Source organism: Balearica regulorum, chromosome 1, assembly GCF_011004875.1.
Source record: "Balearica regulorum gibbericeps isolate bBalReg1 chromosome 1, bBalReg1.pri, whole genome shotgun sequence".
In the NCBI taxonomy this organism is placed as follows: domain Eukaryota; kingdom Metazoa; phylum Chordata; class Aves; order Gruiformes; family Gruidae; genus Balearica; species Balearica regulorum.
The window spans coordinates 84,132,283-84,158,725 of NC_046184.1; the positions used below are offsets into that span (position 1 = coordinate 84,132,283).

Here is a 26,443-nt window from a genome sequence, read left to right on the forward strand (position 1 = left end):
GGGAGGATGAGAAAGAGACGAAGAACCACATGTGGCAGATCTGAGTCAGGGTGCTGAATACTCCACCGGAAAATGCTCAGACACCATAACGATGAAGGCAATCTAGGAACCGAGACGGAATAAACTGGTTTTCTGTTCTCTTTTTCTCTTTCCCCTCCTCTACTTAATGTGGCCCACCTTTTTCTCACCATGTTTAACTTTACTTCTTTGTGCAGGAATGCATGTAACGCCACGTTTAAATAAAGGGTCAGATTATGCACTCAGGTACACTGTTACAAAGCACAGAAAAATTTCAAACCTCAGTGCCGCCCAAGCCTGTGTGAAACTGTCTTTGACTGTCATGGGACCAGAATCCATCCCTGTGGAGGAATTCTCCCGGTTATGCAGAGGGAACAGAAATCAGCATCTGGCTCACTGGGCTAATTCTCTCTCTTTTGGCCTTAACTTCAGGAGGTTGAAACCAGATGTTTGTGTTTCATCATAGAGGAGGTTTTAAAGCTAGGAAGAGGATGTGGAAGAACAGCCTGATTCTGAACATTTTCTTTTCCTCCTGTTTCCTGGTGCTGTAGCAGATTTCTGTTAAGCAGGCTGTCAGCAGCCCTTGACATTTCCACGACCGCATCATTCAGCACTGCAAGGAACAGGTTCAGGTACTCCAGGCAGCTCTCTCAAGCCCCTGGAATGTCAGTACATGAACAACACATGCAGGGCACAGGTGTTGAATCCCATGAGCAGTGTACACATATTCCCTGGGGATCAAATCACAAAAGAGGAGTGCAACAGGAGCTGGCCTTCATCACTGAGCTGTGCTGGGGAACATGCTGTTCAATAGCCTGCACCGGCTGCAGGGCAACGCTGCTGCCCTGTACCCATACTGGGTGCAGCTGGTGGGCAGATCAGAGATCAGACCTCCAGCTGGGGCCAGCACATGGGTTCGCAGAGCAAGTGAGTACTGATAGAAACTGAAATCTTCAGCGGTTTGTGTCAACGTGCTGTCTGTGAACTGCAGTGGTTTGGGAGAGATTAACTACATCTGGCTTGACCATTTCTGCTGCAGAGGTGGGGAAGTCTGGCAGGTGCAGTAAGTGAAGAGAGACAGCTGAGGTGTTACTGTGTCAGAGGGCCCTGCTAGATCACAAGTCAACACCTGCATCTTTGCACCAAATCCATGCAATGCTTTGCAAGGTTACTTTGCATCTGCAGGCACTTTGACACTATTATTAGGTTGTTTACAACTATAGTAAAGCAACTTAGTCATGAGTGGGATTAAGAGAAGGTGTTCTCAGGCCTGCCTTAGCCCCAGAGTTTGCATGGAGGACACAATTGGGGTTAGAACAGGACTTTTTAGCAAGATGTTGTTCCCAACACAGACAGCCATGGCTGCTCCTCCTCCTTCATGGCTAAGCTGTGCTGGGGAAGCATTTTCATTTTGTCACAGCAGAGTCTGAGGGTCTGGAATTGTTTCAGTCTATGATTCTGTGGCTTTTCCTGACCTTGCAGCCTGGGAAGAGACACAGTTGATAATGCAATCTCTAGGATGCTTTCTTTGCTACCCAAAATATGTGCTTTCACAGCCTAATATGAGCTGGTTCTCCATGGACTATCTAAAGGAGATGAAGTACAGATAATTTTTATCTTTACCTGTCACTAGCTGTCAATGCTATATTTCCCTCCCCAGCCTCCATCCTTCACGGAATTCAATTCCTAAACAAATGACATCCAGTTAAAAAAGCTACAGCCTCTCACTGTTCATCTCTTCTTTGTCTTTTTCTTTACATCTCAGCCAAGTCGGCCATCTAAATATTGTTAGACAAAAGCAGGTAAATCTTTTTCTTCCGCCAGTCCCAGACAACATCGACTTTACAGATCCCATTCCACAACCCTGGGCTTCACTGGCTCTACCATTCAGATGCAGAACAGGTGCCAGCCAGGGAGCCTCACGCTCTAACACTTGCTAATCATTCACGAATGCATGTGCAAGAGCCAGTCTTGGAGAAAAGGAGAGGATGGACAGGTGGGGGGGGTAAGGGCCAGGCAATGTGGGGATCCCTGTCTCAACCCCTGACAGATTTGAAAAACGAGCACCCTTTTCCCTAATCCCAGCCTTCCCTGTAATTAGACACTTGCCTCACAGGGGATCTGCTCTTATGGGGACTTTCCCGGGCTTAAAAAGTCCAAATGGGACAGATTTGGCACAGTGACCTGCCTGAAAACTATGTGCTAACTTGGAAGAGCTTGGTTAGCAGAATGTATTAGCAGCACTTGCAAACTGTGTGCTCGCTTACGACCTGCACAAGTGTAATTACAGTCATTCACTTGGCACATAATCCTCATTAGTTCTGTTCTTATATGCATTAACAGTGGTGAAATACATGGGATCAGCCTCAGATGAGGGATGTGGGATAAAGGAGGTGCCAGAATACACAGTGAACTCGAGAGAGCCTTCAACTCACATGGAATCTAGGTACCACTTCAGTGCCGTGCTTTAAGGTTTTTGCCCAATATGCATAATTTCTCCGTGTCCCCCAGGACTTTGCACAACCCTGGCTCCAAGGCGTCGTCCCTTGGGGAGACTATTCCATACTCCAGTTGATGGACACTGGTAGGGAGTGCTTCTTCAGATGAGTGCTTACAGCTATAGCACTCCAGTATCATGTGTGTGGCAGGCATGGATAAAGGGTTGGTAAAGAAAGAACAGACCCGTCAAACCCTAGAAATTTGGGTTGTCACTAGCCTGCTTCCAACCTGTTTGTTGACACTCAGTTTTCCTGCCTTTTCAGGGAGTCCCTTGGTTTTGTCCCATGGCTCCTCAGTCGCAGTCTGCCTCGTTGCTAACAAAGGGCCACATCATCCAGTAATTCTCAGGTGATTGAGAGACTGGGTTGTTAATGGGAGGTAGAAGCTTTGTCCTTTTCTCAACCTGCTCCCCTAAAGAGTCAAGAGAAAGGAAAACTGTATTTTAATGTGAATGAGTCTCTAATTTTTGTTATTCTTACTTGACCGCCTTCCTTCCACAAACACGGCATCTTGGGTCCAGACTATGAGCTGTGACCACGCTACAGGGGGCAGGCAGTCCGGAGCCAAGTGCTGGGTGAGTACTGAGGGCTGAAGGGCAGGAGTGTTCAATTTTTTTAAAAAAAATTAAAAAATAAAAAAATAAAATCCAAGGTGCCTCCTTGGGAGAAAAGCCAGGCAAGCCTAACAGAATACAAGGGAGGGATTTCTACCTGCCTTCCCCAACCACGCACCTCCTTGACAGAGGATGATGGCTCCCAGGGAAACTTCTGAGGGGCAATGGGGCTCAGGCCGCGGTTCCCTCTTCATTAATAGCAAGCCTGCACCCTGCCGCCTCGCTGAGCCTTATGAACATGAACAGAATGACACAGCGACACTCAGTGACACTTCACAGTATTCACCAAAACACAGATGACTCAGGCTTGAGCCAGCTACGGAAGGACAGAAGAGCACTTAATTACATAAAATTTGAGACACCCTCTACTGCTATAACATTAACCTGCTGATGAAAATGATTTTAGCAATGCTCCGAGGCAGGAACCCATAGCATTTCTGACCCAGTGGTATGAGCTGGATTTACAGTATCAGCCAGCTGCTGCTTCCCCAGCTCCAGTCTATGTAAACCGGTGTGTTTGTGTCACTTCAGCACAAGGTTGAGCCCGCTGGAGGTAGTGACCCTACCAACACTAATGGGGGATCCTTTGCAGGGGGAACTTGCTGGATGAAAATATCTTCCAGGCATGGTCCTGTCTCACCTGTGCAAGAGGCCAAGACTGCTTTTAGACCTGAGCTTCTATCTCTGCTGTTAAAGGGCTATGGAAAAGGGCTTGTTACAGTATGCTTCAGCCCAGTTGAGTGGTTACATTAATTTCCATATAATTAATGAGCCAATTTATGCTTACTCACCTGACTAATGATCCTTAAGAATGGCAAAAGGGCAAAAAAATTATTGCTGCTATTTGGCCCTGTTGAGAAGAACAGGACTAGACTAGACCTGAACTGTGTTGCTGTTCCAGCTGCAAACAGCTCCAAAAGAAAGATGAGTGGATACTTGCATCTACTCTATGAGTCATTCACAACAGGTATTTTTTAAAAGCACATCAGCTCTAGATATTCAGGGGCAGGATAACCGGTCCACAGTGTGATGGTGCCCCAGAGCAGATGTCCCAGACCTAGCACCCTGGGGAGCATCGTAAACATCTACATATTGCTTCCCATATCATCCTCTGTGTCTGTATGTCTTCTGGGTTTACCTTCCCAAGATGTTTTTATGTGTGTCATTTATTTTGACATTATAGGATTTCTTTTCCTAAATATTTTCTGACTTTAGATGGTATGGTTTTATACACTCATGTGTCTTGTTTCTCTCACAAAGACATTAAAAAAGATATGTTTGGTCATGTGATTAGAGGTATGATTGGGGAGAAGGAGGAAATTATCCTCACTGGAAGGGAATATATGGAAAAGAAAAAGAGATTTGGTGGTTAAAGCATAAAATCAAAGGGAATGAAAGACAAGTGGGATAAGAAAATCAACAGATGAACAAAGGAAAACAAACGAGAGTGGAAATGAAATCAGTTCCATGCACACTACAAAGCAGGCCTGTCTCTGGGAGGGAATCTGATCTATACGTGAAAACTGATCTATATATGAAAATAACAACCAGCAGTTCCGCTGCGTTTCCAAACACACACACACACACACACACACACGCACTCTCTCTCTCCACACCCTCCCCCCCCGCGGGAGGATTTGCTGGCGCAGGCGGTGTTACTCCGGCTGTAAAATGCTAATCCCTCTGCCGCGGGTGTCCCTCTCAAGCCGTGTCCCCTCCGATGACTCGGGGTTCCTGCAGCCTGTGAGACGGCCGGCAGTACCTCCTGGAGCCCTCCAGCCGGCTGCCCTTGCCAATAGTAGGGTATCAGCACAGAAAATTATTTTGCTGTAGAGGCAGACGCGAGGCGCCCCTTAAGCTGTCATTGCCAAGAGATAACCAAACGCAAGGGGCTTTGGTTTGTACACGCAGTACCACCACCACACCGCCCCTGCAACCCTATGTTTTTCCCCGTCTTTGTAACGGGCTGGTCTTGGTGAGCTCGAAGCGTCCCCGCAGGGAGCACGCCTGTCCCGGGGCAGCCCTGTCCGCAGGGGACCGTGGGGACTGGCAGTCCTCGTCCCCACAACGGGCAGAGCCATCGCTTCGTGTCCGTGGGGGAATCCCTTTCCGTGCGTGCATTAGCGGGGCTGACAGCAACCAGCAAGCGACCTGCCCGAAACCCACGGACCGGGGCTGCGAGGGCAGGGGGAGCGCCCCGGGGTGGCGGGCAGCCCCCGGCTGGTACTCCTTGTTTCAGGGCAAGAAGCAGGGTCTGTATTTCATCCCTCTCACCCAAATATTATCACTTCCCCCCACGTTCCTAACCGTCTCTCCACCTGGATCCGGATTCTAACTGAGAAATTAAATCACCGTTAATTAGGAGGTGATTAAAGGTGGGTCCGACAAGGACCACTCTAGGCGAGCAGCGCTGTAGCTTTACCTTGCAGCGGTGGGCACAGGGCATCAGCTGGGGCTCATTTCTCATCATGACTCAAGAGGGGAGGAGGAGGTATATGGAAGTCAAGTGAGGCCCCTCTCTATCATCTCCAAAAGATTTTTAACAGTGCAACAGGTTAGTAGTTACTACCCTGCCTTTGTGTACAGGTAGGTGCCTGTGTTCTGGGTTTTTTTGTGCTGGGGTAGGTGGGGAATTTGCTTGATGTGTCACATGCCCTCATTTGTACTTCTTCCAAGTGGTTTTCCAAGTTTTGTAACTCCTGGGCTGTGAGATCCTCCTAATAAGCTTTTAATTTCCTTAAAGGAAGCAGTGATAGTTGAGAGAAGGGGTAGATGGAGTTTATCTTTTTCCAAGCAGACTGTAGACCATGGCTTCAAATCCCTTAGATCTATAAGGCTCTCTTATAGCTGCACTGCTCCTGTTTCCTTTGGGATCTGACTGGGTGATTCCCACCTCTCCCTGGTGTGTAGCAAAAATAAACTTTTTTATTATTGTTATTATTTAAGCTATCACTTCGTACAAAGAAAAAAAAAGTGTCAAATGGCTGAGGAAAAAAGCTTGATAAAGGTGAAGTGCCGTTTCTTTGTGCCCCTGCAAAGCACGCCTGCCTGTCCCGGCCTTGGGCTAGTTGATGGAGAAGCAGCTTGTCTTTCTTTGAGCCCTCTTCCCTGTAATGCAGGCACCGCTCTGTAGCACCGTCCCCCCCGCCCCCAGTCTGTATTCACTTGCGGGAGGTGGAGGGCTTATCTGTTAGCAATGATGGCTGCGATGTGCAATGCAGACACCCATAGCCTCTGCATACCCCGGGGCAGGCTCCGGGTTCCTCCATTCTTTGCATTTGGGTGGGGACCGGTGAGGAGGTGGGGAGAGAGTGTTAAATGTGGGGGTGGGGGGGTGTCTGCCAAACCCTGTCCAACTCACCGGGCGGCTCTGCTCAGGCCTTCTGGCCCCGAGGGGGAAACAAGGCTCTTCCTCCCACCCCCCACCCACCCCCCCCAGCAGGGAGGGGTGTGCTGGCAGCAACGGCCTGACCCCCACCGCGGCACCTCGGAGCCAAGTTGGGAAGCGGGGTCTGCTGTCCCAGCCCTCCCCCACTCCCTGAATACCCCCAAAGACCCTCCCCTCCAATCAACTGACTTTTAACATGACAATGGCCATGACAATCCCTTTTAGCCAAGGCCAGGGTGGGGAGGACATAAAGCATCCCCCCACCTCCGCCTAATGGGGTACCTGTCTGCGAGCTGCCTGCAGCCTCCACCGCCAGCTCGCCGCCTGCTCGGGGCTGAGGGGCCCGGCCCGGCCATGAGTGCCCACCTGGCCATGCCGCCCTACCTGCCTTACCCCGGTGCGGTGAGGTATGGGGATTATTACTGGCTCTCTCCAGGGAGCATGGACAGCGTGCCCGCCGAGGAGGCTCCGGCGGCGGACGGCCTCCCCTTCCCCACGGCGGAGAAGACGCCAAGCCACCCAGGTACGCGCCCTGGCCCGGCTGACCCCCGGGGGACCATCGGGCTGCCCTCGGATGGGGGGTGCTTGTGTCCCTTGTTGTCCCCCCTGCCTCGGGGGTGGGGGGCGATGCCAGTGCTGTCAGCGGCCCCGCGCCCCGGCGAGAGCGCGACGGACGCTGTTCCGCCGGCTGGAAGCGGCGGCGGGAGCCGGGCGCGGCTGCCAGCGGCCCTTGTGTCCAGACGGGACGGGGCAGAGGCGGCAGCAGAGAGGGGTTTCGGTTCCGCTGCCCCGAGGGTGCCTGCCCCTACTTCTCCGCGCCGCGTTGCCTGTGGCTGCAGAGCCCCTGCAAGTCCCCGGGGCACTCGCAATCTTAAATTCACCCGAGAAGCTGGACTTCGAAGTCTTTGAGTCCTCTCCGCCTGACCCTGCTCACCCTAGTTATCTCTTTTGTCCTCAGATGTCTCTCCAGCTTCCTCCAGCTCTGGGACACTCATCCAGTACACCCCGGACTCTGCCACTAGCCCCACCGCAGAGCGTCCATCTCCCCATCCCACCTTCCAGAAGGTCAAGGAGGAAGGGGAGGGTGTGGTGAAGAAGGCCAAGAGCCGCACAGCCTTCTCCCAGGAGCAGCTGCAAACCCTACACCATCGGTTCCAGAGCCAGAAGTACCTCAGCCCCCAGCAGATCCGGGAGCTGGCTGCTGCCCTGGGGCTCACCTACAAGCAGGTGAACATCTTTCTCTGAGCAGCTGAGTCGTATCCCTGGTGTGAAGTGATCTTGCAAGCAGGTTTTTTTGGTGGCTTTTCTCTTTTTCTTAGACCCCAGAGATGAGTTTCTTTCGTGGTCTTGTTTATGCCATTGCTTACGTGAGAGAGCAGAGGGTGTGAAAACTTATGACTCAGCCTTCCTCTTATGTTTGGTTCCAGCACTATCCACCCACTCCATGCAGGTGTTTGAAAATGCGTACAGAGCCAGGGCTATGCCGAGTCAGATTACCACTCTGTGCGGACTTGTGTTGTCTCTGATAAACATGAAAAGTCAGATACTTGCACTGTTATGCAGGTTGCCTTTCTTAGTCAGAGTGGCACCTGGGTCTCTCCCTAGAGAGAGGGTCTTTGCCCTGCTAGCTACTCATGTCTAACTGAAGGAATGACTCACTCGTGAGTCAGCACTGATCTTGGTGCAGCAGTGAGATGCTGCTGTACAAGCTGCATTTCTCCAGTTGTCTTGAGCTGTCTTTTAGGCCGGGTTTTTGATGTCATGAAAGATGCCATGGTGATCTGAGGAGTAAGAATGTTAGTTTTCATGTCTTGGCTCTGTGATTCTACGGTTACCTGGGTCTGCTGCACGCTGGTAGCTGCTGAAATTATGTATGGTATTAGCAGTCAAACAAACTGGATTGTAGTAGAAGGGAAAGCATCTTTAGGATGTGTAGTAAGCTCCGAGAATTAATTTCTAATGTCCTATGTCCTTTCCTATTGCTTCTAGGTGAAAACATGGTTCCAGAACCAACGGATGAAATTTAAACGTTGCCAGAAGGAGAGCCAGTGGGTGGAAAAAGGGGTGTATCTGCCACAGGTGAGAGAATTCTCCCTTCCCCCATCACCACCAGTCACAGTTCTTGCAGTTTGTGGGGAGAAGTGCATCATGTCCAACCTGTTAACTTGAACAATCACAGGACTCAGTATTACCAAGCCAGCTGTATTTCTCGTAACAGGGCTTACAGTGGCATCTATTTTAAGCGTACCTTGGCAACTGAAAGAGCTTTGTTTCTAGTCCTTTTATCTCCCGGTTGGGACTAGACAGAAACCAAAATAGCCAAAGAGGGTCAGCATGACTACTCATGCTGGTTTTCTCCCTAGCATGGTATTCCCAGACTTACTGAATTGGAGACTACTAATTTAAGATATTGTTGTCTCTGCTATTGCTAGTCTATAGTGAGGACAATGAGTATGAAAGACACTATTGTTTTGCTTGCTTGGGGCAGGGATGACACAAGATGACCCATCCAAAAGAATGGGCACAGTTGGTATGGTGCTCTGCATTACTGAACAGCCTTCTCTATCTCTCCTAGAATGGGTTCCATCAGGCTGCATACTTGGATATAACCCCCACGTTTCACCAAGGCTTCCCTGTCAGTGCCAGCAGAAACCTTCAGGCTGTGACCAACATGCACCAGGCTTATAGCAGTGGCCAGACTTATGGGAATGGGCCGGGCCTGTACTCGTTCATGGCTGTGGAGGATGAGGGGCTTTTTGGAAAAGGTGGGACAAGCTGCAATACTCAGCAAGCCATGGGTTTATTAAGCCAGCAGATGAACTTCTATCACAGTTACCCTGCTAATATGGATTATGTCAGCCTGGAATCAGAGGATACCTACAGCTTCCAGAGCACCTCTGACAGCGTCACACCGTTCTCAAGCTCCCCTGTACGGCATCAGTACCAGGCCCCTTGGCATCCCCTGGGGACCCAGAGTGGTTATGAGTCTTAGGTCTAAGTATTGCTTTCTCCCTTCTCCTGTTTTCTCCCATGTGGTTTCTAGGTTCTTGACTCAGGGATCCAGTTTCTACTCCCTTCTCTTGTCCTTCCTCCCCTATTCCTGTTTTAACCACTGGTGGGGCTCAGCACCCTGCTGCCTTGGCCTAGTTTGCTGTTTAAAGGCACCTATCCATTCATAGCTAACCCTTGGCAAGAATGTTTTGTGTGTGGCTAGATGAAACTCACTCATGGAGGGGAATGTGCAATGCCACAGCCAGGAGCAGGAGAAGTGGTAAAGGTCTGTTTTTGCTGTCCCAAGTTTCACCTTCCTCTGCTGCCTCTTTAGCAGGTGATTTCTGATCCTTGCCCTGCATGCCTTGCAGCAGAGCTTTGGTGGAGAAGGAGAAAAACCCTCTATACTTCAGCATATTTCTGCTAGAAATGCCCTGTTGTATCCCAGAATCTGTCCTCATGTCTTGCCTATTTCTGTTGCTACCTCAGTCAGCTAACTGTTAGTAGGTTCTTCATCTGCATCCTCTCCCCCCTCACTGAAAAGCTACATGAGATCATCTGATTTCAGATGACTTGATACAGTTACTCTCTGCAACTCCTCCTGGAGGGGTCAGCACCTGCTTACCCCTTGCTTGCTGCCGTCCTGTGTAAGTAGGGCAGTTGAGGGGATGGAACAGAGAGCAAGTAGGGTAAGAGTATTGCCTGTACCTCATGTGGAAACTGTGGTTTCCAAGTTGCTAACTTGTGCCTGTTAGCTTATTCAGGATGGTGTCTCTGGGACTGTCCCCATCCAGTTTAGATCTTGCTTTTCTACATCTCTGCTGAGAGACTGTTGGCTTGTCCCAACCTGCAAATTGCAGCAGAGGGTAGCCCAAAGTGCCATTTTTGGAAGTGTGAGGAGTGGCCGTGTGTAGTCATCTTTGGAATTGTGAGAACAGTCTGCTTATCTGTACATGATGGTCCCCTAGCATGTCACAAACACAGCACCACTGCAGTGCAGCTTTCTCTGGGATAGAAGCAGGCAGCTAGGTAAAGGGCTCAGTTATTTTAAAGGTGATGGTTAATGTAATTTATCCTGGAACCTGGATGTTTGGGGGCAGGGAGGTGGGAATCCTCTTGGGTCCCAGTGGAGTTGTTATCCAAGGGGGCAGAGCAGGATAGTTCCCTGCTCTCTTGTCTAATTCCAGTTTTCAGCGTGTAAGATAGTAGGATTTTCATCCCTTCCTCAGGGTTTAATTGGATCTCTTCTGTATTTTTATGCTGAAAAGGGCACTGGCTGCCTTCTGACATAAGTACGCAAGCTCTGGGGGAGGCAAGAAGTTTAGAGAAACCTAGTTAGACAAAATAAAGAAAATGCCAATAAAAATTCTCAGTTTCTTTTTTAAAATAACTGAATCATCCCTTCCAGTATGGGGAAATTGGAAGTCAGCTCCAGTCTGTGTGAAACTGACTTTTTTACAAGGTGCGGAATTGGAGAGTCCAGTCTACGACTGCCCGAGAATACAAAATGACATGAGATGGCAAGAGTAAATGAGATGGTAAAAGCATAAATATTTCTGTGGTAGAGTTTGTTGTTGTTAGTGCACAATTTTTACTGCAACACTGTCTTCAAATGTTTGCACAAGAGTTGTATGTTGTAGTTCAACTTTCACTGCAACGGAGGTGAACACTTGTTCCAGAATCATTTTTCTTAAACTGTATTTTCTTGCAGTGATCTTAAACATGTTTTGTTTTGTGCATGTTGTATTTTATTACTTTGTTTCTGCTTAATGTTCTTACAAACTTGTTTGAATTGAAAATAAATGACTTTATTTTAATGTTGAAACAGTGTCATCAGCTGGTTGTTCCAATGTGAGATATGAGAATAACCATTCTGCACAGGTTAGACCAGCAGTACTGAGGAAAGGAAGAAGGTAACCCTACTGTGTTTCTCCCACAAGTAGGATCAAGCACTTGTTGAAAAGGAGTAGGTCACAGAAGTCCATCAGCCTTATTTTTAATATGTAGGTGTGTTGCCTAGTGCAAGAGGTGGCTCCAAAGGTAGGCAGTTGCCTACAGGAGTTACTTGCAGTAACGTGCAGCACTTGTGTTAGTCCTTAAACTGTAATGCTTCAAAATCACTATTTAAGAATGCTCCTACCTTAATTGAGTGTCCCTCAAAAGAAAATTTCCTCTGAGATTGTGTGGCCACCTGCTGCTGCTCCAGAAGGTCACAGTTGGAGGTCTGGAAGTCTTGCCTCATTGAGGCTGCAGCTCTCTTGGGATTCTTGTGCTAACCTCAAATGACAGCAGGAGTTTGTGCATAAGAAACTGAATCCTGCCCCCAGCATTGAAACAAAAACTTGCTTCTTTCCCTGCTTTGTCCCAATACTACATTTATCTCCTTATAACAGCTGGGAGCAACATTTAAAAGGTACTGAAACGTGTGAAGCACATTAGGACTGAAGCAGTGCATCAGCAGCTACTAATTTAGAGACTCAATGAACATCTTTCCGCTCAGTGAGCGTTGATTCACCAGAGCCTTGCTTTCCTTATATACCTCTTAGTTTGAACTCCTGTGCAACTCCTGTGCAGCCAAGGGCTGCAAGTGTCCATGGACAGCATCACTAACAGAACAAGGCAGCTGTCTGTTCAATGGCTGATGCTGCTGCTGTGAAAGCAGAACCAAGCTCCTGTTAATAGCCATTAGTTTAAACAAGTGAAAATTATCTGTTTAGGTTTAATCCTGAGTTCCTTAAGCTACAGTACACCACCAAAGCTTGTCACCTGTCTGGAAGGGGTAGTTCAACAGGTACTCCCACTGAGCGCAGCTGACTGCTCAGGCTCAAACTGCCACAGGTCCCTTGCTGATCAGAACCTGCTTGTGTGTGCCGAAGCATGTCTGCTTTCCTTTTGCAATACTGTAATGCTCTGCTTCTGAGGGTGAGGTGCAATATGTGTGGGAAGGAGAGGGAGTGGAGGTTTGAGCCTGAAGAAAGGCTGAGTTATCCACGTGTGGGTTGCCAACCTTCACCAGTAGAAAAATGTAAATCTGGCCTGGAAGAGGGGGAAATGCCAGGTTCACATGATTTCCTGTATTACACAACCAAGATCCTTTTTCATCCTGTCTTAAGTCTGATGTCCCAGCATCAGTTTGGATGAATTCTGGGTAATGCTCTAGTAGTAGTGTTAATTTCAATAATTCCCTTGAAAAAAAACAAAGCTGAACCATATACCTATAAAAGTCATAGATAATAAAGCCTTTACTTTCAGATTAAAATTAGCAGCTTCCAAGGGTTTTGGGTTTTTTTTTTTTTAATTTTTTTAAGATGCCAACTTAAAAATCTCTTAAAACCCTGAAGAAATACACAAGGTACCCAGGTCTTTGCAGAATGATTGCAGAAGGTGTTTGCTACATATTACCTGTGTTGCCTGGGTGTGTTTCTCTTCCATGTTTCTGCCACAAGGCTAAGGAGGTAGCCAAAGCTCTGCTGGCAGATGGCCTCCTGCAGAAATGGATATTGTTGCTGAAGTAGCCCTGGGACTGAGATGGCTCTGCATGCTCTGGTTTGTGTTACCGCCTTTACCATGATGGGAGGAGCATTCTGCAGAAACAGAGCGTTCCTTCACAGGTGTGTTACTTGCCTGATTGCTCAGCCCAGGGTGTATGCAGGTTTGGCAAGCACATGTAGTTGTAGGGCTAGAAGGAACATGCAGAGGGGTGGCTGTTGAAATTTTGGCAGGTGGGCTAGAAAGGACTGCTAGGAGCTAAGGAAGAGTTTCTATAAGCTGTGGAATGAAGTAGGACTCTGCCTTTCTTCTACAGCTGGAGATCTATGTTACTTTGATGTGCCTGAGTCACATCACCACATGAAACAGCTGCACAGGTAATTGAAGCACCACTACCAAAACTGATGGATATACAACTCCTCTGTCCAGACTCATACTTCCAAAAGGGTTTATATCAGTTCCTCAGAGGAAGTAAGTGCATGTCAGCAGAAGCCCTTTCTGCTGGGATACATGACGTCCCTGTTAGGACTGCTGCATCTTGTGACTGTGCTGTGTAACTGATTTCTGCACACTGTGAACATGATTTGCATTGCTAGCGAATCTTTTTAGGATCAAGCTGTAAGCATGTATGGAGCTCTTCATATGTATTACAGCTTGTGAGAATACACTGTACTTTCACAGTATCTCTCCAGTGTCAACACTCCAGTTTGTCAACATTGCAGATGTAGCTCCAGTGGTGCAGAGAATCCCACCCAAACAGAAGAAATTAAATCTAGTACAGACTATGTAGACCAGGGTTTATTCTCTAGTTTACTGGGTTCCAGCCTTTGCAGACCCACAGGCAAAATACCAAGCAAGTAGAGTGGTGCAAGCAACCTCGTTCCTTGCTCTCTGTGTCAGCATGGCCTGCAGCGATGTTTTACAAGCTACACCTTTCTTCTGAGCGCCCCATGAGCAAGGTCTCACAGCCCCAGTTGTCTCTCCAGTGCAGATAAAAGGCATGATCTTTGCTTTAATAGGCTGTTCCCTACAGGCATGTGTAAACACTATATTTAGTTATCTAACTGCACTGCATGACTCCAATGCTGAGCTAACAGGGTTTTGGAAATTTTCGGTAAAGCATTGCCACACGTCACTTGCTTGGCCCATCATCAGTGGCCAGCAGCATCTTGGCCAATACTGAGCAGTCAAGAGGCATGAAGGACCCAAACTCATGTCACTGGTCTTGAGGGGGGTGAGGGGGGGGAAGTTCTTCCTTTCCTGTGAGGGCCATGTTATCTTCAAGCTGTCCAAAATTTTTAAGAGCACCCTCAGGTCATATCTGTGAATCTCTTTCATAACCAGGCTATAATTAATATTTCATGTTTAATGGCAGTCGCATCTGCTTACAGACACCGTGTGTCTCTAGCAGCTGGGTTGTGTCTGAATCACTAAATCCTTTATAAATTACAACAGCAGGACTGCTGGCTTGGGTGAGCCCCAAGATCCATCCAAGTCATTGCTAGATATGAGGGTGTCCTGGTCTCAGCTAAGAGGTAATTTTCTTCATAGTAGCTAGTATGGAGCTATGTTTTTGATTTGTGCTGGAAACAGTGTTGATAATATGGAGATGTTTTTGGTATAAAGACGTGTTGTTGCTGAGCAGTGCTTACACAGAGCCAAGGCTTTTTTTGCTTCTCGCACTGCCCTGCCAGCGGGATGGCTGGGGGTGCACAAAAAGTTGGGAGGGGACACAGCCAGGGCAGCTGACCCCAACTGACCAAAGGGATATTCCATACCATATAATGTCATGCTCACTTTACAAGGGGCTTGGGGAAGAGGAAGAATGGGGTGGGGGGCAGAGGGGGTGGCGGCGTTCTGAGTGATGGCATTTGTCTTCCCAAGTAACTGTTACTTGTGACAGAGCCCTGCTTTCCTGGAGATGGCTGAACACCTGCCTGCCCATGGGAAGTGGTGAATGAATTCCTTGCTTTGCTTTGCTTGTACGCGCAGCTTTTGCTTTACCTATTAAACTGTCTTTGTCTCAACCCATGAGTTCTCTCACTTTAACTTTTCCAGGGGCATGACAGGTGACTCCTTTTCCAGAGAATTATTAGTGAGGACGAGTCACAAGCTCAATTTTTTCACCCACAGCAGCCCTTGATGAGGTGACATGGAAAGGTTTCAGATGATATTCAGGTTAGTAGCAGCACTGTTGGCTCCAAAGGAGCTGAAAAAACTCCTTGAACTCATGTGAGAGCCCTGATAATGGCTGCAATTGTAGTCCACCTTCAGATGTTAACCAGTACCTTTTCAGTTAAGCTAACTCAATCGATCCCCACCCCTCTGATGGTGCAGTGGTTGCAAAAATGTGTCTTTCCCAAGCTTAGGCACTTGCTGGATGTAGGATAGGTGGGGGGGGGGCTGTGCTTTAAAATGGATCTCCAAAATGATATGACTTAGAAATTCATCCTCCAAAAGGCCTTATTTTTCCCCAAATCATGCTAGCCATAAAGTTTACAGTACAGATCTATAAATGGTGTACCTGAACAACCAAAGGGTCAATGAGTGACTGCACAAGGAAGTGGGAGCAAACAGCTGTGAGGCACAGGGACATAAACCAGCTTTGCCAAGAGAAGTCCATGCCTTTTATTGCTGCAGTCACAGACATCGATTGCCTTCATTTTACACTCATTTTTTTAAAACCATGACAGCTACTTCATTGCAGTAAGATGAAGTCATTGTCATCATCAAAGAGTGATAGAAAACCTGTGACTCAGGGAACGGAGGCCTTGTTATTAAATATACTTTGATACACACATCCATTTTTAGGTACTTAGACACTTATATAGTATCAAGTTTAGAAATTATGGGACGTCTATGTTTTAGCCAGTCCCAGTATTAAATATTGCTGGGTAGGGGAAATTCTTAACATGGATGGAAGTTACCTGGTCCTTTGACTCTAGATATCTGGCATTGCCAAGTCTCATGAAGCTGATCCACTAATAACACAGAAAAATCTCTGGTTATAGTTTCAGAGTCAAATCAGTAATAACAATGACATACTGTTGCTACGGCTATTTATGCTCCATCTGGATTTCATATTGCAATGCTCTATTACAGTAGAAAAAAATACAGAAAAAAACATAATCCATTTTAAAAAATATTTTATTATTTGCCAAATTGAATGCACTGTTAGGTTTTCTCAAGGGAAGGCAGAGAAATATACAGACTAGAACAAAGGGCTTATTTATCATTTTGATGCTTGTAAGACCATATCACCAGCCTTTCTGCAAGCTACTTGTCAAATCTCCCTTCACTAGACACTTCATCAATGCTCTACCTTGTGGCTGACCTACAGAACTGGTGGTCTAACCATCAGATGGATGCCTGGTGCGTGACAGTAACTTCTTCATCTTCAGTGAAGGATATGTAACCAGCACCTCTCCGTACAGCCCATGGCTTCTTGTGTTCTGTATACACAACTGTACAGTGATATGTATACATGACATCCCCAAAGGAATCTGTGCCTCCTCTGAGACAAGTTACAAGATCAATAATTTAGAAGATCCAGGGGATAATTAATCTAGGTAGCCAGATCTTGGGATGTTCTTATAAAGGAACTTGGTTGTCTGTGTGTGTGTGCATGTGTAAGGGCATACAAATGAAGGGCTGTATGTATATATATGGGCAAACAGGTATCTGTATGTCTGTGTGTGCTTGCAGGCACATATTTGGATGCCAAAACATGCTACATGTTTAACTACATTATGTCCCTGAGTTGGAGAGCACATGAATAACAAAGGGAGAGATGAGAGTAAGACTTGATTCCCGGGTGCCCAAGTACCCCACATACACAGTGCTTAGGAATGATAGACATGGTGGCCAGCAGTGGTTGGGAAAGAAGCCGCCATGGTGGCCGAGTGGTGAAAATTACAGCCATCACCTGTCTTTGTGCCCGGATATTCCACACTGCCAGGACAACTGTGGTAAAAGTCTACTTTGTGCTGGGCAATGAAGCCCACTGTCTGCTGGACGCTGCAGGTGCCCCCACCTTTGCCAAAGACTCCTCCATCCTCGCTGGTCACGATTGTGTAAGCGTTCTGCCCAGCTCCATAGTGCTGACACGGGGGAGGCATGGTTTGGATGGTGCTGGCTGTGGTGATCGGGTAGCCCTGGTGGAATTTGGGGTGCACGTCCAGGTAAGTACTTGGCTGGAAGCCACTCTGAAAGGGAAAGACAGTGAGTCAGAACACGTAGCTTCTGCACTGGTGTCCACAGGCTTGACTCGTACTGGGGTGCTGTCCCTTCACATTTCATGTTGTCTCTTGATCAGCAGCAATGGTGTGGGAGGGCAAGAAAAACCATATCCATCCCCATAGCTCAGGGTGGATACACAGTTGGGTATATATATATAAACGTATGTGTGTGTATATACACACACAAGTGCCCTGGGGAGAGAGTTCTGGCAGGGAGAGAGTTAATTTTCTTCCTAGCAGCTGGTATAGTGCTGTGCTTTGGATTTAGGATGAGAATAATGTTGGTAGCACGCTGATGTTTTAGTTGTTGCCAAGCAGTCAAGGACTTTTCAGCTTCTCATTCTGCCCTGCCAACAACAAGGTGGGGGGCGCCCAAGAAGCTGCAAGGGGACACAGCCAGGACAGCTGACCCAAACTGGCTAAAAGGATGTTCCATACCATATGATGTCATGCTCCATATATAGCTGGGGTGTTGGCTGGGAGGCAGGGCGGGGCAGCGCAGCTGAGCATTGGCTTCAGGTGGGGAGAAATTGTGCTGTGCATCACTTGTTTCATATATTATTATTATTGTTGTTATTATTATTCCTATTAAACTGTTTATCTCAACCCATTACTTTTACTTTTTTTTTTTTTTTCCCTTTTCAATTCTCTATCCCATCCCACTGGGTGGGGGGAGTGAGCAAACGGCTGTGTGGTTGTTTTAGTTGCTGGCTGAGTTAAACCACGACAATGAGGAAAACAGCTTTTCTCTGGAAGCATTTCAGTGGCACAGTCAGCCCATTGCTAGGCTACCTACAGAACATGGAGAGTCATGCCAAGTCTGTGCCTCTGCACCAAATAAACCAGAAGGCAGGGTACGCTGACACTTGTATGCTTAAGTTGCCCCTGTGGAGGAAATACATCACAGGACTTATCTGCCCAGATAGAAAGGTCATGCTGAGCCAATGTGCTGTGTTCTTACTTGCGTGAGGCACTGAGCCCGTTCAGTCCACAGGCTATGCTTCTGGCACCTTTTCAGCTTCATCCGCCGATTCTGGAACCAAGTCTTCACCTGGGTGTGGAAGGGAGAGCCGAGGAAAACATCAGCAAAGGAGGGGGAAGAGCAAATGTTATCAGATTCAAAAGCAGCGGAAGAGTGACCAGATGGCATAGATATATGGGCAGCAGCAGATAAAGGCCTTTAAGAGCTCCCTGGGGTTGTTGCCAAGGGGAGATGTCTGTCTAGCAGCCTCAGCAGGTGGCCTGTGCATCTGCATGGTGGGGGGAGGGAGCGGCATTATGTCCACGGGACAGTTATAGCTGTGACAAATTGACTCATTTCAATCATGGAGATGAAGGACTGGTGCAAATTAGACCCACCCAGGTCCCTACAAGCTCCCTGAGCTACAGGCAAACTTCTGAGACACTCTGTCTGCACACTCGTTAAGGGACAAGGGAGAGACTTGCTCCCTGTACCCAGCAGTTCCCAAATTCAAAGCTCCTTGCTGGGGTGAATTCCAGAGCCATTTCCCCCCAGGGCTGTGTCTGCCTTTGCAGGGATGTGGATTGAAGGAAAGTGCAGATTGTCGCACCCCTTTTGTTCCTGACAGAACCAGTTCAGTGTGTGCATGCGTATGTGTGCACCTACAATAGTCCCAGGGCATCCTGGACTATCCAAGCTGTCATCCCCAGCCCCGAGATCCAAATTCTAGGCAGATTTTGGACTTGTAAGTGCAAGCATTCATGCCTCATTTCCCAGCCCTCTCTGCTTTAGGAAGGCATAATTTGAGCCAGCACCAGTTCACTACACACAATCTACCTGCAAATTAGCAGAGACCCTGAAGGTTCATGCTGCAATGCATGAACCTGGCAGTACCCACATGGAGGGGGGAGCAGGTGTCAAGCAGCCAGGTAGTGCTGAGTGTGGGACGTTATTAGATATTGGACAAGATCAGCCCTGGGAAATGTTAGCAATAGTTTTCAGCATGTTGCAACCCTGCGATTCAGAGAATTGATGCATGCCAGGGTTTCTGTGAAGTTTACCATTGCCTGGAAAAAGTCTGCAAAGAGCTGTCAAGCGCAGAGCAGAGGCTGTCTGTGGCAAGCAACGTATTCATCACTGTGTTTGCAATTCTACTGCAAGTACCCTTAACTGGGGAGGCCCCAATGAGGTGCCACTGACTCTCCTGTCCCCCAGAAGTGCTTCTGATCTCTGGGCATGAATAGGCTGGGGAGCAATTGTTAGCTGGCTCCTTTTCCTCTGCTCTCTGCCGGGAACTCATCTTTCCATCTTGTCATTGTGTCACCATTCAGCTGCTGTATGACAGAAATACCATAGGTCGAAGTCTCTGTGTTCACCTGCTTGTAGGTGAGCCCCAGGGCAGCAGCCAGCTCCCGGATCTGCTGGGGGCTGAGGTACTTCTGGCTCTGGAACCGATGGTGTAGGGTTTGCAGCTGCTCCTGGGAGAAAGCCGTGCGGCTCTTGGCTTTCCTCACCCCCTCCCTGCCATCTTCTCTGCCCTTCTGAGACTTAGCCATAGGCTGTGGGGACAAGGATGCTGAATGTGGACTGGTGGCTGAATCTGGTGTGAATTGGCTGAAATTCCCAGAACTGGATGAAGCTGGGGATACTTCTAGAAATAAAAAGACAATAGACAAAACGTATACAAAATATAATGCACAGCTGTATGGGTATGAGCATGCTCCCTGCCTGTAGAGCTCCTTGCCTACCAGACAGGAGATCTCTTGAAGCAAAGGCCTGTGTTACCCTCCTTCCTTCATGGATCTGTGAGCACAGACAAGCCCACTGACAGCGAGCAGTTTCCCAGCTCAGCCATCCAGGATGCCCATGGGTCCCCCTTTGTCAGGTAGAAAAGTCAGGGCAGGGAGGGAAGAATGGTGCACGTTGTCTCATGGCAGTACTATCCTCCTCCAAGAGGCCCTGATAATATTTTGGTGTGGTGTGAAGAGGCCGGGTCATGACTGCAAGCATAGCTTTGGGTTGGTGACTGGGCTGCCTGAAACTGCTTGCCCAGCAATCTCAAGGCACTTGATGGACAGTGGCAAACCAACCTCCGACCAGGGTGTGTGGTGGGGCAGAGCCATCAGTGCTTTCAATGATGGTGTGACAGGTGGAGAGCATCAGTCAGGCCTTGGATATTGGCTCACTCCTGTTTGCCTGTGGCTCCCACCTCAGGCCACCCCACTGCTGGAAACACGAATATGGACCTATTTGGCTGAGGGGGGCTTCTGGCAAGAGAAGAATGAAGGAGAAAAATTTGACACGGAAGTGGGGAAGGAGAGAGGAAAGGTGGATGTGTGGGACAGGTGAGAAGAGCCAGTAATCCTGTACTAGGGACATGGGGGACAAAATTCAAGAGTGCAGAGGAAGGTGTCCAAGCCCTTTTCTCATTTGTCTTAGTACACGTCTTAAGGAGTCTCTGTTGAGGACAAAGTTGAGATAAAGATCTAAAGGAAAAACTTCCTAAACAATCTGGGCTAATAGTTCACACAAAAGCTGCCAAGATGCAAAGTCCTTCAGGCTGCCTGAATAGGAAAATGCTAACAAGAGAGATTACCCTGCACCTTTCTGTCAGGTGCCTGGTTGCTGGGGTCTGTGAGAGGCTGAGACCTTCTCAGGCCAGATGTGACTGAAGGGCTGCGATGCCAGTCTCCCCTCTTCCCCATAACTGCAATGATATATCCATCCATCCATCCCTCCTTCCTCCAGCTATTCCTCTGCAAACCCTTCTCCGTGGTCCACCCCCTCTCCTCCTACTGACATTTCAGGAGAGAGGAGGTGCAGGGAGTGGGGCAGTGCCATTTTCAGTACACACTTTCTGACTACTGAGCCCAACTAATAGCTCCCAATCTCCTTCCTAGTCACCTTGAGATGTATGACTCTGAAGCTCACCAGGACACCCTCCTCAACCTCCTGAACATATGTCCAGTGCAAAGTACTGATGCCCTCCACAGGAATGGGCTACCCGTCCACCCTACCAAACCCTTCCTTCTGTCCTAAGCTAAGAGGCCACTAAGCAATCACTCAAAAGCTTTGAGGTGTTGCTGGGCCTCAGAAAGGTGGCCATGTCTGCAGTATCTTTTCCTTTGCTACCTTCCTGACAGAGGCACAAGCTGTCTTTGTGGTGCCTGCCACTCTAGGGTCTTACAGGCCTGCTCTTGGCTACTTCCTCTCCCTAGGAGATGATAACCTGGAGCACAGGCTGTGTGAAGAGGCAGGTGTGTAGTGGGGCAGGTTTCTGGTGCTGCGGAGGAGGGCCATGAGGATTACAAAGTGGATTCTGCTTAAAAGGAGAAAGGGGCTGTCAACAGAAGAGGTGCAAGGTCCTGAGGTGGTATGTGCACAGGGGTAGACTGCAGAGCCTGAGAGGAAGCTGAACATCTGTGACCTGGATGCACAGGAAGCTAAAATTTCATGTGGGACCACAGGGTGCTTGGCTCCTGCAGGCTGTGCAGTAAAAACCATATAGGTTGAAAATGAACATGCTGAGAAGTGGGCTTGGAAAACAGGAAACTCTTCTGTTAGACAGGAACCAGAGCAAGACACCAAAGAGCTAAAGCTCCCACATATTGCTGCTCAGCCTGTCATCCCAAACCCCCCATGTAATTTACCACCTGCAGCTTGAGCTCAAGACAAAGGCCTCTCCCATGAGAAGACAGCGAAGGAAAAAGGAAGTAAGACAGCAGGGCAACAGACATAAACATGAAAACCTAAGGCAGACCCACTCCACAAGCTCTTGACATCTTTGGAAGCCTTTCCTTCCACCACTGGGCTCTCTCTGTAGAGAGAGGCACCAAAGGAGAGTGTTTGAAGACAGGTTTTAAGTCTATATACCAGGCCCATTGGAGTCATGAATGAGTCAATCTGCCTGCTGCCCTGGTGGAGCAGGCAGCATGCAGAGACCCTAAGCCTTTCTCCAAACTACCCAGCAAGTAGCCACGTGCCAAGTAGCCACTAGTCACTCTGCAGCCACTAGTCGCTCTGCCCGAGTCTGTAGCTCTCTATAGCATCTGACAGCTTGGAACAGCCACTTTAAAAGCTTGCTTTCCTCCCTTCCCTCCCATCCATTAACCTTAGGAGAGTGCTACCCTGCTGACACCATACAATGGGGCTGGGCGAAGGTCTGCTTCCATCAGCCATTCTATTGCCACTCACTGGAGCGGAAGAGGAATGGCAAGAAGAGAAAATGCCTCTGCCATGGGGCCTGGTACTTTTTTTTGCAAAGAGGGAAAGGCAAGGCAACAAGAGCACAGAAAGGAGAGGGAAATAAAGAGAGCAAAATGGCCAACTAAAAGAAGCAGAGATTAACAACACTGGATTTAAAGGGAGCAGATTTCCAGGCACAGTGTTTCAGAGCATACTCAAGTTTAATAAGCACATGAAGGGCACGAGAAGTTTGTAAGGGGATAAGGGATGCCACCAACAGAATTACCTTCAGGATTTGTTTCTCTCCATAGCACACATGACAGCATTTGGCTAAAAGGAGGCCCAGGCATTGCTGCCCCAAGAACCATGAACTTCTATGAGATAACCATGTTGTCACACTGCCCTTCAGCCTGGAGCACAGACCTGCCAGTGCCTGGACTCCCGCAGGCTCTATTGAGGTTTAGGAAACCGGTTCACAGTCACCAAAGAAAAGCAGCATGGAAAGGTGATGTGACTGCCCAAGGTCCATCTTCCTCGCCTACCACATCGCACTTTGCCCAGCTGAGGGCAAAGGCAGGAAGGAATGAGGAAACCAAGGTGGGGAGAGAGAAAAAATTGCTCAAGATCATTAAGCGAGCGGCTGACCTGGGATCACAGGTATCCTGGGGATCAGCTTTTGGACATATCTGAAATGCCTTACCTGCCGTCTGCCTCTTCCCTCCTGCCTCCGGAGACTGACTGGCACTGGTGGCTCCTGCTGGCCCAGCCGAAGCGGAGGCATGTCCTGCCTCCCCTGCTGAGTTCCAGTAAACCTCCAGGTACCCCATGCCAGTCCCACCGGGGTAAGCCTGGTAGGGAGGCAGAGCCAAGTTTGCACACATGGGGGGCAGATGAAGGGGTGATTCCCCCACCTTCTAATAGATGCCACCTTCACTTGGGGGGTAGGTCTCACCAGCAAGCTGAGGTAGCCCCGAAGTGTAGACAGGCAGTTACCTTTATAGCTGGCTATACCCTGCCTGGGACTGCAATATCCACCATCCTCCGCTCCTTGAGGCTCTTTGTCATGTTAAAGAGGGCTGATTGGTGGGGTGGGGACAGAGCAGGGCGGAGAGCGGGAGAGAAACCACACATGGCATCAGGGCTAAAATATGTCCCCTCTGAATTCTTCCCATTCTGCAGGTTCCTCAGTCACACCTGAGCAGGGGTCTGATCCAGAGCCCCAGGAAACCTCCTGCTTGCTTCTTTGGGCTCAGCACAAATTGTCCTGTCACAAAATAATCCCATGAGCACAGATGTCCTGTAGAAGACAGCTGTCCACTGCATTGGGAGAACAAATCCCAGCCAATCTCCACCCCACGGGAGTGGACAGGAGGTAGATCTGGTGCTGAGCTGCTCAGTACCATGCTGAGCAACCTCAAGCCCTGGCTCCAGGTTATGGGGAGGGTTCTGAGACCTTTGCTTTGTGGCTTGTGTCACACTGACACCCCCACAAGAGCCACACACACATGCATACACCCTCCACACTAGGCAGCACTTCCCACACTCTTGGTGCAGATGTCAGAAATGGAGCAAGGAGGAAAAACAAGTAAGGATCAGATATGGGGGCTAGAAGCTACTTTTCTTTTTTTTTTTTTTTTAAACTGAAAAGGAATTTCCTTCATATAGGCTGAGGGAGCCAGCTGAAAATGTGTCTGGCCCATCTTCCACATGCCTGTGCCAGAGCAAACTCAGAAACACTGGCCAAGTCCCATCCAACATCAGATCTCATTTTGCAGAGCAGACTCAGAAATCTCAGCTGGCTGGTCTACAGAGGGACAATCAGCAGAGACATTTTTGCTATGGAGGTAGGAAAAGATTTAGTGCAGGTAAGATCCACAGCTAACAGATTTGCTCCCCCGTGACCTTTCAAAGGCACATTTTATTTGCAGAGGCTGTGGCGTTTGCCAGGCTGTCCCAGGCTGGCTGGAATAAAGAAGATTAAGAGTTTCCTTTAAAGCAGAGTTAGCTGATGTTTGCTGACATATGGCCCACCCAAGGGGGACAGGCACCTGCAGAGCTGTTCATTAAATAACTGGAGGTTAGCGGGCATGCCACAGAATTCAGATATGGGCCTGCAGGTTGGTCTGCTCTGTGGGCTTGCTCCAGTCACTTTCACCTCAGGAAGTTTTGCTCTGCCTGTGTTTAGGAAGATTTTAGTAGTTTCATCTCAAGAGACATTGTGAGTCTCTAGCTAATGTCTGTATTTCTCAATGCACAGATGGACGTACCAGAGTCAATTCAAATACTTCTTGCTAGAACCAGCCCTGCCTTGGCACCAGGACATGTGCATGTCTCGTGTCAGAAGCTCAGAGCTGAGGGTGCAGTTCTGCAGAAGTGTAAAATTATTTAATCTGGACTGTCCCTGCTCCCCTCCGTGCCTCATTGCTCCACAGGTGCAAACCTGAAAATTAATGCAGCTGCTCTTGAGCCATCATAGGCAGACCATTCAACTCACTTGCCACGTCACAGCATGATTCTGCTGCCTTGGGACCATCTAGTCTCCCATAAGGTGCAGACTGGAGGGAACTAAGGGCCTCTTTAACTTGACATTCAGTGTTACGTTTTCTGTTTGCATGAAACACTTTTTTATGCCTACAAACTGCAAGGACTGACATCTCTTTGCACAAGAAATGCAGTTTTAAATATGAAATTAACTTCAAAAACTTAAAGCAAAAAAAAAGGGCTTTTGAGCACATCTGCCCTGACAGAATGCCAAGAACATCCTGAAGATGGCAATTACTCTGCAACAGCCTCTAAATGGTCGTTTTGGCTCATGCCTCACTTCTGAATCATTCCATGTTTCAGAGCTGCAGTGCCGTAAGAGCTCATATCACTGTCCCTAGCTAATTAATCAAAGGGAGAGACACCAATGGCATGAGCTGTACAGAGCTTGGGACCCCACTAGGCAGCTCCAGTGCCTGCCAGTCAAGGAGAATGACATGTGCTCCTTCCTATTCATGTCTGGCCTGTTGGTGTTCAAGATTTCATGGCCTTAGATGCAGTTAGAAAATGAAAACAAGGTAGCAGACCTGGAGGATATCAACATATAAAACTGTTTAATCTGAAGACCTGGCAGAAAACATGGCAAAGATCTGGGGTGCTGGGGTGGGTGGCAGTGGGTATCTGTGTACTTTTTGGGAGTCCCTCTGGCTGAGCACTTTGCACTTGATCTCCTTGATTTCAGCTACTTCTGAAGGTGTCTGGGATCTTTATTGTAAAGTGCCCAGAGGCCATAATAAACTAGCAGAGTCACCTGCACTACAAAGTCCCGCTGGGCAGAAGCAGGGGAGGAGGATGGTGCTGCCCCTGGGAGCAGAGCCACCCGCCCGACTGGACCAGTGAGTGGGGCAGCACAGAGGGAGTCACCTCCCTGAGGGCAGGAGGGGGACGGAGAGGCAGAGGAGCTGAAGGAACCTCAGGGCCTCACCCCCCCTCCCGTGGCTTCAGTGGTTTCAGAGCAGCACCACCTCTCTCAGAGCAGCTTATCTCCCCCCACGCAGCACAGTGGCACAGCCTGTGGTGCAGGGAGCAGCTCCCTAAAAACAGCACTGCGGGCAGCTGAGAGATGTGGCTTGGCATCAGAGACAGACCCTGGTAGGTTTGCTACTGTGTTATACCAGGCTGGATACTCGCTGTTATCTCACAATGTTCTCCACAAAAGCCTTCCCAGGCTCATGCTCTTGGCTCTGAGTGTTTTCTAGTGTCTTAAACAACCTTTATCTGCTAATCTGTACCATGAAGCTGAAAGCACACTCCAATAAAAAGAGGGTGAATTCTTCACAAGCATGTTAGTAACATGATCTTTCAGCAGCAGCTAAGTCCTTTGCTTTCTCTGAGGTGGCACTGAACTCTGCACCAGTCACGGCAATGAAACTGTAGCCTGTAAATGACCAGGTTTCCTCCAAAAGGCAGTGAGGTAAGAAGACTAGTAGTTAGAGAGACCAGGAGGAAAGAGGAAAAGTCCTCATCCTCTGTCCCCATGCCCTCCACGATGTAGTTGTTGCAGCTCATGCTGACTTGCC

At 48.5% G+C, this 26,443-nt stretch overlaps 2 protein-coding genes across 2 annotated transcripts; one reads left to right on the top strand and one right to left on the bottom strand.

Moving 5' to 3' along the window:
* The first annotated feature begins 6,872 nt into the window (after positions 1–6,872).
* LOC104629221 (homeobox protein NANOG) lies at positions 6,873–9,605 on the top strand. The gene is made up of 4 exons (XM_075742905.1): positions 6,873–7,041; positions 7,477–7,745; positions 8,508–8,597; positions 9,094–9,605. The coding sequence occupies exons 1-4, from the start codon at positions 6,873–6,875 to the stop codon at positions 9,508–9,510; spliced, it is 945 nt and encodes a 314-aa protein (XP_075599020.1). The 3' UTR covers positions 9,511–9,605.
* Positions 9,606–16,840: 7,235 nt separating this feature from the next.
* On the bottom strand, positions 16,841–23,263 carry LOC104631473 (homeobox protein NANOG). The gene is made up of 4 exons (XM_010299488.2): positions 23,083–23,263; positions 19,574–19,848; positions 18,198–18,287; positions 16,841–17,203 (listed from the first exon to the last, which is right to left on the bottom strand). Exons 1-4 carry the CDS (start codon positions 23,261–23,263, stop codon positions 16,841–16,843), a joined length of 909 nt encoding a protein of 302 aa, XP_010297790.2.
* Between the last annotated feature and the right edge of the window lie 3,180 nt (positions 23,264–26,443).